The following is a 17000-nucleotide window of genomic DNA, read 5'->3' as shown; positions in this document are numbered from 1 at the left end:
GTTCCTTGGTGATTCTAAAAATGCAACTCTGTTACAGTCACTTTGAAAGTCAAAAAACAACACAAGCAAAACAAAATGAATACCTATAGCGCCTGGTGATATATTGAGGTCTTAAGTGAAATGATCAGTCTGTGCAAAAAAATGAAAATTATTGCTTGTGATCCAGAGACAAACAGGGAATTTGATTCTTTTCTGTGAACTCATTTTTGTTGAAATATATATAAGTAAATAAACGAGTCTAATGAGAAACCATTAAAATGTTAATTTGGCCCCTTAAAGGATTATTTCACTTTCAGAATAAAAAAGTTCCTGATAATTTACTCATCCCCATGTCATTCAAGATGGTTATGTCTTTCTTTCTTTAGTCACAAAGAATAGTTTTTTGAGGAAAACATGCCAGGATTTTTCTCCATATAGTGGACTTCAATGGTTCTCAATGGATTGAAGGTTAAAATGCAGTTTCAGTGCAGCTGATTTTCTTAATATTTATGCACTTTTTAACCACAAATGCTCAACTTGTCTAGCTCTGCAATGCATACTCTGTGCACTCCGGTTCAAGACAGTTAGGGTATGTTGAAAAACTCCCCTCTCATTTTCTCCTCCAACATTCCTCTTTGTACGTTCACTTTGTAAACACTGGGTCGGTACTTCTGCAGTGATGTAGGACGATTTTGAAGTTGGAGGAGAAAATAAGATGGGAGTTTTTCGACATACCCTAACTGTCTTGAGCTGTCTTTATTCTGAAAGTGAAGAAATCCTTTAAAAAGTTGATGAAGACTAGTTTATTCACTTTATATGCATTAGACACAGAAAACATCCCCATTTCACATAAGTATTGAGTGCTTTAATATGTTACATCCTTACGTAAATGAACCAGTGAATCAGATATTTGAACTAGTTAATTAAAACAAATTGTCCGAAAAAATGAGTTTGCAGAAAAGAATCGGAGTCCCTGGATCACAAATAATATTTGTCAGTTTCTTGCACAGACTGATCGTTTCGCTTCGTAACACCTCAATATGTCATTAGGCGCCATGGGTATTCATTTCGTTTAGCTCGTTTTGTTTTTTGACTCTCAAAGTGTCTGAAGCAGACTTGCATTTTTAGAATCACCAAGGAACATCTCTTTGCACGTTCACTTTGTTTTTCAACATATCCTAACTGTCCTGAACCGGAATACACCGAGTACGCATGTGCATCGCAGAGCTAGAAAAGATGAGCATATGTGGTTAAAAAGTATATAAATTGTAATATGTTTTAGAAAATAATCGTTTAGAGCCCTTTGAAGCTGTGTTTAAACTGCATTTTTAACCTTCAGTCCGTTGAGCACCATTGAAGTCCACTATATGGAGAAAAAACATTTAGGCCCGGTTTCACAGACAGGGCTTAGCCTAAGCCAGGATTAGGTCATAGTTCAATTAGGACAATTAAGTAATTTTTATAAACATGCTTAGAAAAAAACATTACTGGTGTGCATCTTGAGACAAAACAAAGGCACTGATATATTTTAAGATCAATCAGTTAGTGATGCTCCGATCGATCGGCAACCGATCATGATCGGCCGATTTTGGCTCTAAATAGCTTGATCGGCGAACCCCAAAAGCGCCGATCAAAAAAGCCGATCACTTGACGTAAATTACTTGCGCAACTTTTTCACACGTGCATGCACGGCGCCTAGGTAAACAACAGCAGAACGGAGCTTACCAGTGGCAACATGCAACATGAGTACTAAATTCTTTATTACTTTTGTAAGAGTAGTCTTGTTATTGGGCATGTGACTATGTTGTAAGTGTACAGAGCGCTGACTGTAGTTTTGCCGGAGAAGTTAAACTATAGGTTACTTTCGGTTTCATTCTGAGTGGTGAATGTGCGTGCTTGAATGTAAATGAATGTATCTTTCTATACCCGTCATATTGCAATAATGTTACCGCTGTATGTCTGATTGTTGTCATCAGTTCATGCTGTAGTTCAGTCCATATAGAATGAGGAGAAACGGTGCGCGTGTAATTAGCGTGCGTATGTTTAGCGCCATTTTATCGCATCGTAATTCTAATAGACGCATATAGATGTTACTGAGGTGAATGTTTATGTTTCCTATATACAGACAGATTCTGATATATCATATTTAATTCAGCCTAAACCACATTTTACCTCCTTTATCCTAATGACTGCAATGCTGGATAATATAATCCTTACATCATCTTAAAAAGCAGCTACAAATAACAAGCAAAGAACATTTACAATATCAAAGAATAGCCTAGTCTAGTGCGAGGTGCACTTTAATATAAATAAATCTCTTCCCCATGCGGAGCGTTAAGGCGACGTGGCCACTCTATGCGTTTATTAATGTCACGACAAGTTTCTGAAGCATCCTAGAATAATAACCGTCTTGCTATCGTCAAACCCTGGTGAAAAAAACAGCATATGATGCTTAGGTATGTTTTGGTGCTGGGATGCTGGTTTTAGCTGGTCCTTTGCTGGTTATTTGGCTGGTTAATGCTGGTCCTTCACCAGCAACATGACCAGCATAAACCAGCAAAGGACCAGCATAAAACAGCTTAAACCAGCATCCCAGCACCAAAACATACCTAAGCAGCATACAGTATGCTGTTTTTTTTTTTTCAGCAGAGAAGGCATCAGCAACTGGCGATTGTCAATACACGATACTATCGTCTCCAACCCTAACTTGTTGGTTCTTCAAGATCTTGACTGTAGCCTATTTCTAGATTTTTTTTTTTCAACATAGCTAATTTAGAGTTAGTTTCATTTCTACAAATGGTGCAAACTCTGCTAGATTATAGATCAAAGATTCCCATTCTCCTGCCATTCTGTGATCGGCAGTGATCGGCAATCGGCAGATCATGATCTTGGTGATCGGTAATCGGTGATCGGCCCCAAAAATGCTGATCGGAGCATCTCTACAATCAGTGCAATTTTCTTTCAGTTGAAACAGCTCAGACTTCCATTTTAGTCTAGGACTTACATTTTTTTGTCTGTGAAACCGGGGGGTAATGTATTCCTCAAAAGACTTAATTTCTTTCTGACTTAAGAAAGAAACACATGAACATCTTGGATGAAATGGGGGTGAGTAAATTATCAGGAAATGTATTTATTTTGGAAGTGGAGTAATCCTTGAATTCGAGTGTCTGGTTCACGCATTTTGCGTTTTATGAATCACCAAGAAGGACCACTTTTTTTCAGCTAAAAATCTTAAGGTTCTATGAAGAAAAAACTCATCAAATTATCATTTTTGAGTGAACTATTCCTAAAGCAAGTCTGAAACAGAAAGGGCTAAACAGATGAATAAATGACTTAGCGCATCATTTCACGATCAATCCTGGCTTCCTAGTTAATTATCCAGACAAAGGAGACTGATCAGACTCATAACTCTGTCATCTCCACATTCTGTCTTGTTCTAACATCACACCTGGTGTGTGTCTCGTCCTCTCAGACTGTCAGCACCATCTCTGTGAGCCGGACCTCAAGCTGGTGTGGCCCAGCGCCAAACTCCTGCAGGCCGCCGCCGGAGCCTCGTTCAGAGCCAGTCTGATAGTGTCAGCCGCCGTCATACCTGCCCTCCTGGAGCAGTACAATAACCGGACGCAGGTACGATCTTCTAACTCAACTAATATTCTTCACACAGGTTGTGACACTTAGGACTTTGTCCCAAGGTGCACATGTAAAGTAACCAACCAAAAAGTAACCAAACAGTTCAAGGTGGCCAATGCATTTTTTTCCATATTGTAGAAATCATAGCAACCATCAACCACAACCAGTGTTGGGGAAAGTTACATTTAAAAGTAATGCATTACAATATTGAGTTACTCCCTAAAAAAGTAACTAATTACGTTACTTTAGCGTTACTTTTTAAATCTGGGCAGGGCTTGCTTTTTTTTCTTTTTAATATAAAAAGTTGTATTTTTGTCAAATGTAAAAGCCTTTTCACACCAAAAGCCTCAGGCTTAGAGAAAAGTAAATTGACGTCTGTACAGTAGACCGCAGAAGAAAAAAGTAAACTCTTCAGCAATAAAAAAAGAAAACAAATGTTAGATTAACTTGAGTAATTGTTGCTTATTAGTATGGATGAATTGGATCATCGAAGGTTGGCAGCGAAGACATTGGTTAATAAACTGAGATTAAATACATTAAGGATATTTGTAGTATTTAACATACTTAATTATTGCAGGTTTGTGTTGAATTTCACTGTTTTTATTCATTTTGAAGAACACTGTATCTGTTTTTAGTGAGTGAGATTAATTAATGCATGTTCACATTTATTCTAGAACTAAAGTCACATTTTACTCACAATTTCTCTCAACATGGGGACAGGAGAGCTTTAAATCAATAAATGGGGAAAAAGTAAAGGTAACTGGTGTTACTTATTTGAAAAAGTAACTCATATTTTATTGTCAATTAAAAAGTAATGCGTTACTTTACTAGTTACTTGGAAAAAGAGCTATTATTACCCCCAACTCTGACCTTAACATATTTAAGACTTTATATGGCCTTAAATTGAATCAAACTTGCATTGTCAAGTCCTGCTGCAGGTTTATTCATATGTAACCCAGTGGCTTTACACAAACATACTGTGCTGCATTTCATGCATTTGATCATATCTTTATACAGTGTGCTCAGCGGCGTACCCTGCTGGAGGTTCTGCAGGGTTTCGTGCAGCCCACTGCACACAGCCGGCCTACAGATGGAGGTACGATAGGAGATATCATGATTAAACTCAAATCAATTTCACTACCAGTCAAAAGTTTTTTAACAGTAAGATTTTTAATGTTTAAGGAAGTCTCTTCTGCTCACCAAGCCTGTGTTTATTTGATCCAAAGAACAGAAAAAGATGGTCAAAATTTGAAATATTTTTACTATTTAAAGTAACTGCTTTCCATTTGAATATATTTTAAAATGCAATTTTTCCTGTGATTTCAAATCTGAATTTTCATCAGCTGTCTTAAGTGTCACACTCTTCAGAAATCATTCTAATAATGTGATTTATTATTAGAATTATCAAAGTTGGAAACAACTGCCAGATGTTTTTGAAACCTGTGATTATTTTTTCAGGATTCTTTGAATAACAGCATTTATTCAAAATATAAATCTTTTCTAACTATGTAAATCTATGCTATCACTTTTTATCAATTTAACACATCCTTAGTGAATACAAGTATTTATTTATTTAAAAAAAAAAAAAGAATAAACATTTACTGACCCCAGACTTTTGAACATTAGTGTGTATTGTTAGAAAACCTTTCTATTTGAAATATTCTGAAAAAAGTATCACAGGTTGCATAATAAATATTAAGCAGCACAGCTGTTTTCAACATTGATAATAAATCAGTATATTAGAATGATTTCTGAAGGATCATGTGATCTGAAGACTGGAGTAATGATGCTGAAAATGTAGCTTTGTATCACAGGAATAAATTACATTTTAAAATATATTTACATAGAAATGTGTTATTTTAAATTAATATTTCACAATATTACTTTTTTTTTCCCTGTATTTTTGATTAAATAAATGCAGCCTTGATGAGCAGAAGAAACGTTTAAAAAAAATCATTAAAAATCTTACTGATCCCAAACATTTGAGTGTGTGTGTATATATATGTATATATATATATATATATATTAGGGGTGGGCATAGATTAATTTTTTTAATCTAGATTAATCTAGATTAAATCTTGGAATTAATCTAGATTAATCTAGATTAAAATGGCTAATTTGAATTCTGCTGAAGGGATTCAGAATATGTGTGCTACCCAAATAATGACTTAAAGTCTTTGAGAATGGATCATAAAGCTCATAAAGCTGTTCTATGATAATTTGTTGATGAAAATAAATTATGTTCAATTAGATGTACTTGTGTTTACTAACTAACTAACAATGAAATTATTTTTTTCTACCTATTAGATTGTGTTTTTTTTAACGTCAACACCTACCCAGCCCATTTCATGTTACACCGTACTTTTATTTTGACAGGTTGCCGTGAAGTTTCTGTGTCATACAGTATGATATGATGCTAGTTTTCTCAAATGAAACGGTAAAAGTGACACTCACAGCAGTTTGGGAGATTGAGTTTATCTGTTCATGTGAGATGAAAATGCCAAAAATTACCGGGAGCGTCACGTGTGTTTCAGTATGCGTGTAGTAAAAGCTCGTCTCCCCAATGCATACATACAGGTAGGCAAACGGAACATACCGGATTCATATTAAAACGGTCTTTTTGCATTTCAGTTTTCACAGACACTAGTCCATATCGCGATTTGAATTAAGTGACTGACCAACATTTGATTTACGCATCCAAAAAACGACGAATTTACGTGGCATTTCGCGCTATAGTAGATTTGGTTTTCATGAATGGAGGACGACGCGATCCCGTCTGTGTTTTGGCGGAGGAGACTTAAACGCCCGACCATATTCTATAGTCTTCGGTATACATCCGCGTTAAACTATCAAGGTGAAAGTCATCATAGCTTGCGTAGTTTAGACCCAGCTCCAACCCAAATTTGAGAATAGATTAACGGCGATATTTTTTTTATCGCGCGATAAGAGTTTCACGTTAACGCAGCACGTTAACGCCGATAACGGCCCACCACTAATATATATATATATATATATATATATATATATATATATATATATATATATATATATATATATATATATAGCTTTTTATTTCAGATAAAGACTGTTCTTCTAAATGCTGTTTCATCAAAGAAACCTAAAAACATTCCAAAAAATCTACTCGAATCAGCATATTAGAATGATTTCTGAAGTGACACTGAAGACTGGAGTAATGATGCTGAAAATTCAAATTTGGTCATAAAAATAAATTACATTTTAAAATATATTCAAATAGAAAACAGTTATTTTAAATAGTAAAAATATTTCAGAATTTTACTGTTTTGCTGTAATTTGGATCAAATAAATGCAGGCTTGGTGAGCAGAAAAGACTTCTTTGCAACGCATTAAATCTTACTGTTTGAAAACCTTTGACTGGTGGTTTATATCCTGCATAAGACAACCGTTTTGCTTAAATGTATATTTGTTACTACTAGCGTCTCAGCATGTTTAATTTAGTAATATAACATGTTTGAAATATTTGTATAATGTGCAGTGTTAATGTATTTCTCTGTCTCCTGCATAAACACACAGAGGAGAGTGTATTGGTTGCGTTTCAGCAGTCTTTGTGTAGCGTGGTTTTCTCTGCACTGACGGAGTCTAGCGCCAGTCTACAGGTGACAGCCACACGTGTGATCACTGCACTGGGACAGCAACCTGGTAAGTACACACACAACATCTGTGAAAAACATTAATACTGTTTGCGTAAGGATGCATGAAAGTGATCAAAAGTGACACTGAAGACATTCAGAATGTAACAAAAGATAATATTCATAATGTTACAAGTTTCAAATAAATGCTGCCCTTTTGAAAAATAAAATGTTTCAGTTTGCACAAAAATATTGTCCAGCACAACTGATAATAATCAGAAATGTTTCTTGAGCAACAAATCAAATATTAGAATGATTTCTGAAGGATCATTCAGATCCAATTCAGATTTGATCACAGCAATAAATTACATTTGAACAAATATTCACATAAAAACACTTAAAAACATGCTCACCAAAGCTGCGTTTATTTGATTTGTTTATTAATACATTTTATTTAATGTTTATTTCAGTAATAGAAAATTAAATATGCTTGAAGTTTTTTTTTTTTTAAACACACTTTGTTTGTTTCTTGCACCAAAGCTATGTTTTTATATCTACAGATCAATGACGTTATATATGACTGGGTAGCTTATGGATTAATCTGTTGTCAGCAGATAGTTTGCACTTGCCCATTGTGCTTTTTGCAATTTTTTCTTTAAATGGTGTAATATTCATAAAAATCTGCACTGTTAAATCTGTCAAAGTCAGACTGAAATCTATTGTAATACTCCTTTTAATTATTCAGTTTTAAAACATTTTTTTCAGCTTTTATAAGTAAAACTAAATAAATAAGAAATGTTGCTGTGGCCGTTAACAAAAAATAATTTTAAGTTGAAGCACTAAAATTACTAATTGGAAATAAATAAATAATGTGACTGTACTGAAATTTGAAATCATTTAAACCTAAATATTTAAAAAGAACAAAAACTAATAAAAATGACAAAAATACATATAATTAAAATGAAAACTGAAAATATAATTTAAAATATTTAAGTATTATTATAGTTAAAACTATAATAGTAGCAACTGTAACACTATATAAGTAGTACTTAAGTAAGTTGCTGAGTGCTGAAAAGGCATTAAAATGTAAATGTGACCCTGGACCACAAAACCAGTCATAAGGGTAATTTTTTTAGAAATTGAGATGTATACATTGTATGAAAGCTGAGAATATGCATTCTATTGATGTATGGTTTGTTAGTATAGGACAATATTTGACCGAGATGCAACTATTTGAAAATCTGGAATCTGAGGATGCAAAAAAAAATCAAAATATTCAGAAAATCGCCTTTAAAGTTGTCCAAATAAAGTTCTTAGCAATCCATATTACTAATAAACTTAAGTTTTGATACATTTTCGGTAGAAAATGTGCAAAATATCTTCATGGAATGTGATCTTTACTTAATATCCTAATGATTTTTGGCATAAAAGAAAAATCTATAATTTTGATAATAATGATGATTTTTGTTGCCTATTTCTACAAACATACCCGTGCTACTTAAGACTGGTTTTGTGGTCAGATGATAACATGCCCATGTTTTGCACGTCACAGGTTTGCTGGCTCAGACAGATGTAGAGAAAGCTGTTGACCATTTGACCAGACTCATTCTGGAGGAAGGAGATGCTCAAGTGAGGTAGATGTGTTTGCATTTTTACATGAATTATGATTCCTTTAAAACTTTTCCCGTGCTGATTTGTCTGTCTCTCAGTTCGGCTGTGGTGGAGTGTTCAGGCTCTCTGTCGCGTCTGCATCCCAAAGCCTTCATCTCCAGGATGATTCCTCGACTGAAAGAACAGACCCTGTCAGGTGGAACCCAGAGTACAAAACACACACAGACACCAACAACATCCATAGCAGGTTAATATATATTAGTGGCTGCTTTTCTCTACAGATCAGTGTAATGTAGCTGTGCGTCAGCGGTGTGTGACGGCGTTAGCGTCCGTGTCGTCTCAGCTCACCGTGGTGCAGGAAAGCTCTCCTGTTCTGCTACAGGTGCTCGCTTCAGCCCACACAGGTACTCATCTATTTTAAACCGACCTTTCCTTCCTCATGATCTTTTTTTATTTGGTTCTGATTAGGGTTGGGTATCGAGAACCGGTTCCAAATTTCCAATAACCAGGTTAACCACTTAACGATTCCCGCGATTGCATTTAATGTGATTTTTAAACTATTTAAGCGCAGAAAGGAAAATAACTTGCACACTGTTAGTGTCCAGAAAGCACGGAGCGATGCGGGTTCCCGACCCGTGTCTGTTCTCAAACAGTTCTGTGCATTTCCACTGCCGAAAAGTTTGTTCCGGCCCGGAACTGACTTCTCATTTCACTTAACATTTATTGACCCTTATACATGAAATATGTCAACATATCCTCATAAACACAGCGTTTTTTGTCTTGAGTGAACGTAAACAGATGAGAACGAAAATGCATGTGTAACAGTATTTTTAAATCTGTGTTCGGTGTTAAAGAGACAGCCGTCTAATAAACCTGCCGCCTGTCATTAATGTAAATCAAAGAACAAAAGAAAATCATTAACTGACTGAATATCTTTTATAAATTTAATGAGGATTAATCAACATTTTATTTATGAAAAGAAAACTATGCAGTGTTTTTAAACTTTTGATTTCAGTTTCTGTACCTGACATTTGTTCGGATTTATTTATTTATGCTTTTGCTAATTGATTTGTTTGTTCCTATTTTATTACTTGTCTTTAACAATTTAATGTTTGAAATTTATATTAGTCTGTTGTTTTTTTTCTGTGGTATTTTCTTTAGGCAAAAGACAAAATATGTTTGAAATCAAAATGTTTGACTCAAATTTTTAATGTTTTTTTTTTTCTCGTATTGGAATCTGAATTAGGATCGGAATTGATCAAATTCAAACGAAACCCAACCCTAGTTCTGATATAATGCTGACACATTGTTTTTGTTTCAGGTAGCTGTGGTTTCTCTGTGGAGGAAGTGACTGCCGCATGCATCAGTTTGCAGAGAATAGCAGAGCACGCGCGAGACTCTGAGGAGATTGGCCGATTCTTCCATGACATCATCATTCCGCGACTTCTAGGACTGTGTTTACAGGCGGCGCTGCAGAGTAGTGACTCCGGTCAGGGTTTGGCGTGATTATGATTGTTTCTGCGGTGTGTAAGCGTTTAAGCCGTCTGTAGATATAACTCTAGATTTGTTCAACAGGTCACTGCAGTCCACTCACAGATGAGGCCGTTCTGTCTGCTGTAGTTCCTGTCATCAGCACAGCCTGCGCTGCCTTACATTCAGAGTGAGTCTAGCTGAAACAAAACACATTTATATGTAGTTTACAGGAGAAGTTCACTTCCAGAACAAAACAGTTTTACTCACCCCCTTGTCATCCAAGATGTTCAAGTCTTTCTTTCTTCAGTCGTAAAGAAATTGTTTCTTAACGGAAACATTTCAGGAATGTTCTCAATATAGTTTGAACTTCCAAAATGCAGTTTGAATGCAACTTCAAAGAGCTCTAAACGATCCCAGCCACAGTAGAAGGTTCTTATCTAGCAAATCGATCGGTTATTTTTTAAAGAAATTGCAATTTATATACTTTTTAACCTCAAACGCTCATCTTCTCTAGTTCTGTGTGAACTCTGTATTCCGGTTCAAGACCGTTAGGGTATGTCGAAAAATTCCCGTCTCATTTTCTCCTCCAACTTCAAAATCATCCTACATCGCTGCAGAAGTAACGACCCAGTTTTTACAAAGTGAACGTGCAAAGAAGGTCAAACACCCTTTACGGAAAAAAAGGTAAAACAAAGACGTAGAACCATTTTGAAGTTGGAGGAGAAAATGAGCACAAGACGAGCATTTGAGTTTTTTTTTTTTTTGCAAGAAAATAACCAATTGTTTTGCTAGATAAGACCCTTCTTCCTGGGCTGGGATAGTTGAGAGCTGCATTTAAACTGGATTTTGGAAGTTCAAACTCAAAGGCTCTATAGAGGTCCACTATAAGGAGAACATTCCCGAAATGTTTTCCTCAATAAACATAATTTTTTACGACTGAAGAAAGAAAGACATGAGCATTTTGGATGACAAAGTGGTGAGTAAATTGTCTGTAAATTTTTGTTCTGGATGTGAACTTCTCCTAATTCAGAACCTCTTAATTTAGATTCTGATTTGATTATATTGGGGACAGATTTTTTTTTCCCAACACCTGATGTTCATTCATGCTTATTTTGTGCTATAACTAGTAGTAAAGAGGAAGAGATTAATGATTTCTGGCAACAGCAGTCTGTTGCGCCACATTAAAGGGCATCAAAACCACATTTGTGACCCTGTACCACAAAACCTGCCAATGGAAGTCTGAAAGATGAATAAATAAGCTTTCCATTGATGTATGTTTGTTAGGATAGAACAATATTTGGCCGAGAAACAACTATTTGAAAATCTGGAATTTCTGAAATTTTTTTTGCATCCGAGAGTGCAAAAAAAAATCTAAATATTGAGAAAATCACTTTTAAAGTTGTCCAAATGACGTTCTTAGCAATACTAAGCAATATTTATGGTAGGAAATTTGCAAATTATCTTCATGGAACATTATCTTTTCTTAATATCCTAATGATTTTTGGCATAAAAGATCATTTTGACCTGTACAATGTACTTTTGGCTATTGCTACAAATATACGCATGCTACTTAAGACTAGATTTGTGATCCAGGTTTTATTTTCATATCAAAAGTAACAAAGCACAAAGCTTATTGAGATTATTGGGTGGCAGGCGGCCTACAAACAGACTAAAACATCTGATTTAAACGCCAGTATCATTCATCAAAATAAAGATTGAGTAAAATGGCTATTAACTCAGCCCTAATAAAAATATACAAATTTTCAAATGCAAGCTTTGTTGTTTTCTTACAGATCAGCGTCCCGCATGGCTGCCCAGGCTGTTTCTCTTTTCCTGGATGGAGACGTGTCCTTTCTGCCAGAGAATGCCTTCCCTTCCAAAATCCAGTTGCTCCAGGTGTGACGAGATAATCACGCTTAACCGCCAGGTTTACATTTGGCAATTCTGAGCAGCAAGACTTAGACGTCAAGTCACCTTTATTTATATAGCGCTTTTAACAATACAGATTGTATCAAAGCAACTGCACAGTATTTAAACAGCACAATAGTGTGTAGGTAACGCATTATTGTAAATAATCAATTTTCAGTTCAAACATCAAAGAGAGTTCTTGAAGGATTTATAGAAGTAGTTCACCTAAAAATAAAATAGTTGAAAATGTAGGCTCTCAGGCCATCCAATATTAGGATGAGTTTGTTTCTTCAGCAGGTTTGTAGAAATGTGTCATTGCATCACTTGCTCACCAATGGATGTGAATGGGTGCCGTCAGAATCAGAGTCCGAACAGCTGATAAAAACATCACAATAATCCACAAGTAATCCACACCACTCCAGTCCATCAGTTTACAAGACAAGACAAAAACTGAAACAAATCCATCATTAAAACATTTTTAACTTAAAAGATACTTCTTCATTTTTGGGTGTCTTTTGCTACTGCTTCAGGATATCACATCTCAAGTGAATGGTGGTTTAGCCCATACCATTGTCTCTCAGATAATCAATATCTTCAATATGATAAAGCATTAGAGTCTTTAGTGTCTGTAGATGAATGGAGGGTTGGTTTGTGTGAATCTTTATTAATTGTCCTTGTTTTTCTCCAGAGTCAGACAGAGTCTAGGGGTCCATCTCAGCTGGTGTGTCTACTGATGGCCTGCGTCTGCTCTCTTCCATGCAGCGTGAGTTATATCTGTAATGTCCCATCAAAATATTTATAGAGTACAGGGTTTGTAACAGACTTTGCAATGCAAACTTTTTTTTACTTGTTGTTAGAGCTTTACAATTTGGTAAAAAATGTTATGTATATAGAAATGACTAATAATAACAACAATAATAATTTTGTGTAATTTTTTATTTATGTCTGTCTTAGTTTCTTGGTATGACTGACTATATTAATAGTAATAGTTGTTATTATTAGTAATATATTTTTCTTTAATACTAGATTTTATTTAACAGTGAAATTATAATAAAGCATAATAATATAAATGATGATAATTGTTACTATTAATTATTATTATTTCACTAATATTTTAACAATTTTTATAATCCAGCACAACTCTCAGTATCTACAGTTGACGACAAATATTTACATACACCTTTCAGAATCTGCAAAGTGTTCATTATTTTTCCAAAATAGGGATCCTACAAAATGCATGTTATTTTTTATTTAGTACTGACCTGAATAAGATATTTCACATAAAATATGTTTACATATAGTTCACAAGAGAATCCCCTTGAGTCTTAATACTGTGTTGTTACCTGAATGATCCACAGCTGTGTTTTTTTGTTTAGTGATAGTTGTTCATGAGTCCCTTGTTTGTCCTGAGCAGTTAAACTATCTGCTGTTCTTCTGAAAAATCCTTCAGGTCCCACTTTGGTTTTTCAGCATTTTTGTGTATCTGAACCCTTTCCAACAATGACTGTATGATTTTGAGATGCATCTTTTCACACTGAGGACAACTGAGGGACTCATATGCAACTATTACAGAAGGTTCAAACACTCACTGATGCTCCAGAAGGAAAAAAACATGCATTAAGTTTGACCTCAACTGTAGATACTGAGAGTTGTGCTCAGGATTGCATAAAATGCATGGCACCATTCATGCTATTTATTCACTTCATTTCATCAACTTCACAACAGGTGGAGATTCCAGAGATGGACAGGCTGCTGTTTCAGTTGGAGGATCTGAGCTGCACATGTCCTCACCTGTTCTCCTACACGTTTGCTGCTAAATGCTTTGCTGGTTTGGTCAACAAGAGGCCTGCAGGTACACACAGGATTAATCTGTTTCCCAAATCACATGCCCTACATTTTGTGCCACATGATCTAATGGAAGACTGTTTTCTATTGATGTACGTCACTGGAATAATGAATGCGTCATTTGAGCTCTGGAGTTGATTTACCTGATCTGCGCATCATGGATGTGTTGTGTGTTCAGGTGAAGCGCTAGACGCTGTGCTGGAGAGGGTGATGAAGAGGATCGGCGTGGAACTAGAGAATGTTTCGTCCGCTCAGAGAACACAAGCGTTCACACTGCTGCTCTGGGTAAAGTTTGTGTAGTTTCAAATATTATAAATGGTACAACAAAGGTCTAAATTATCATTTTAAATATTTAAAGTTATTTATATACAGGGCTCGAAATTAACTTTTTTACTTGGTAGCACTGGTGCTCCCAACTTTAAAAAGTTAGGAGCATCCCCCAAAATTTAGGAGCACCCAATTTCTTTTTAGTTATGTGCCGATTCTTAATGGCCAATTCTGATTTACAGATTTTGATAGCCCCAAAATTAATTGAACTAGCCCAAATTAAAAAATATTTTTTTTTTTAAATATAGAAAATCAGATAGGAGTCTAAATGTCAATCAAAAATGTTTTCAATACACAAATATAAACAAATATCAAGAAAGGAATTTTATTTCACCATGTAGTGTCGCTGCAGCATTTTTAAATATCAATTTAAGGCAATTTATTACCCTTTTTTTTTTTTTTAAGAGCTGGGGTTGGACAATGTATGGTAGAATATTAAGCCATAAAATTACATGATTTATAATTCAGATACAGACACAAAAACAAAATATCTAATTCAATGGCATTTCAACCTTTATACCATTAAAAGGGATAAATCAAGTATATAATTTCTTATATTTATATAAGATATATAACATTAGTATTACTTAATTGTTTGGATTTTTAAAAGGCACATTAAATTCTTTCACATTTACACATGGATCGATAATTGCAATAATTTGACCATAAACAGTTGAAAAAATGTATTAGAAATAAAAATTTATGTTTGTCACGAGGGGGCGCTTTAGGAGCGCTGAAATAATACGGTTTCTATAGTAACAGTACACAAATCAGCACTAACGCTGTTTTATCAGACATGAATTGACAATGCAAACGACACGTTTCTGAGGACAGTCGGTTCCCTCAGATACATTAATATAAAGACATCCGTGCTGCGTTTTGACTTTGAAACGTACAGCTTGCATATTTATTCATTGACATCATTGCCTTTTTGAAGATTTATCCAAACCTATCGCGAGCGACTTTCTTTCTCTTAAATTTATACGTTAATCAAGACTTTTCTTATACCATTTTACATGTTTATAACTTTTTATGGCCTTGCATTTGATACAAATAAATTGAGGAGTTTTAAGGACATGCAGAAGTCCTCTACTTCACGATAGTACGTCTGACAGTCCGGTGAAACATTCTGGTAGCCCGACTGGAAACACAAGAGCCCAGGGACGTCGGGCTAGAGATTTTACGAGCCCTGCTGGCTAATATCTCAAATCTGCATTTAAGGTAATAATGTGAAGATTAACTTAAATATTTATGTAACGTTGGAGAAATCGTCACTGTATCAGCTCACAGCAGTCTGTGTAATAGTTAGCATAGCGACAGTTTCGAAACCGAGTCGCACCACACTCATTTCTCTCACTCGCACAAATGCTTCCAAATATAATTTGAGGTCGCACAGATTCATTTTTGGTCGCATATGCGACCAAAATGGTCGCAGTTTCGAGCCCTGTATATAGTGCATTTAAACAGTCACGCTGACCAAAGTACTGAACAGAGTGAATTGCAACACAGTGTACGCTACCAGTCAAAAGTTTTTGAACAGAAGGATTTAAAAAAAAATTTTTTTAGGTCTCTTTTGCTCACCAAGCCTGCATTATCTGATTCAAAATACTACAAAAGCTGTAAAATTTAGAAACATTTTTGCTATTTAAAATAACTGCTTTCTATTTAAGTATATTTTAAAATGTAATTTATTTCTGTAATTATTTCTGTGATTAATTTTCAGCATTATTACTCCAGTCTTCAGTGTCACATGATCCTTCAGAAATCATTCTGATATGCTTTAAATGATAGAAATTAATACTTTCATTTAGCAAGGATGCTTTAAATTGATCAAAATTGGTGATAAAGACATTTATAATTTATAATGTCAATTTGTAATTTATAAATAAGAGAATTTATAATTAATTTATAATTTATGTTGCAAATAAATGCTGTTTTTCTGAACTTTCTGATTGTCAAAGAAACCTAGAAAAAAAAATCCTGAACAGCAAATTAGAATATCAGAATGATTTCTGAAGGATGATGTGATTGGAGTAATGATTTTGAAAGTTCGGGTTTGAAATCACAGGAATAAATTACATTTTAAAATACATTCAAACAGAAAACAGTTCTTTTAAATGGTAAAAATATTTCACAATTGTGCTGTTTTTCCTGTAGTTTGGATCAAATAAATGCAGGCTTGGTGAGCAGAAGAGACTTCTTTAAAAATCTTACTGTTCTCAAACTTTTGACTGGTAGTGTAATATAATATGCATGATGTGTATATAAAATAATAATGAGCATAATATAAAAATGTAAACATCAAAATATTACACCAAAGATTACAGTGTAGATTTTAAAAGAAGTCTTTTTTTAGTTATTTATTAGTACATAAACCAATTTTAATGCATACTATATGTATATATTTATTAAAAACATTTCTCGACTTGCTGATTTAGTTTCAAAATATTGTTCATATTTTGAAATGTTTTATTTTTATATTTTAGTTTCAGTTTAAGGTTTAGTAATTGTTGTTTATTTAAAAATTAGTATCTAAAATATTTTTTTATAATTATTTGTATTTTATAAATATTTATATTAATATTTTATTCATATATATTGCTTTAGCCACTAGTTTGA

General features: G+C 34.4%; 1 protein-coding gene across 1 annotated transcript in view; it reads left to right on the top strand.

The window, feature by feature from the left end:
- The window catches only part of mms19 (MMS19 homolog, cytosolic iron-sulfur assembly component), a 32727-nt gene that overhangs the window by 10660 nt on the left and 5067 nt on the right, over nt 1-17000 (top strand). The window contains exons 13-24 of the mRNA XM_073828097.1: nt 3452-3606; nt 4627-4705; nt 7162-7287; nt 8770-8851; nt 8927-9024; nt 9110-9232; nt 10150-10317; nt 10404-10488; nt 12095-12197; nt 12898-12972; nt 13935-14061; nt 14233-14339. Coding sequence (XP_073684198.1) covers nt 3452-3606; nt 4627-4705; nt 7162-7287; nt 8770-8851; nt 8927-9024; nt 9110-9232; nt 10150-10317; nt 10404-10488; nt 12095-12197; nt 12898-12972; nt 13935-14061; nt 14233-14339 — 1328 coding nt within the window. The remainder of the gene's footprint in view (nt 1-3451; nt 3607-4626; nt 4706-7161; nt 7288-8769; nt 8852-8926; nt 9025-9109; nt 9233-10149; nt 10318-10403; nt 10489-12094; nt 12198-12897; nt 12973-13934; nt 14062-14232; nt 14340-17000) is intronic.

Source organism: Garra rufa, chromosome 22 (genome assembly GCF_049309525.1).
Source record: "Garra rufa chromosome 22, GarRuf1.0, whole genome shotgun sequence".
Lineage (NCBI taxonomy): Eukaryota > Metazoa > Chordata > Actinopteri > Cypriniformes > Cyprinidae > Garra > Garra rufa.
This window is presented reverse-complemented; position numbering and strand designations above follow the sequence as displayed.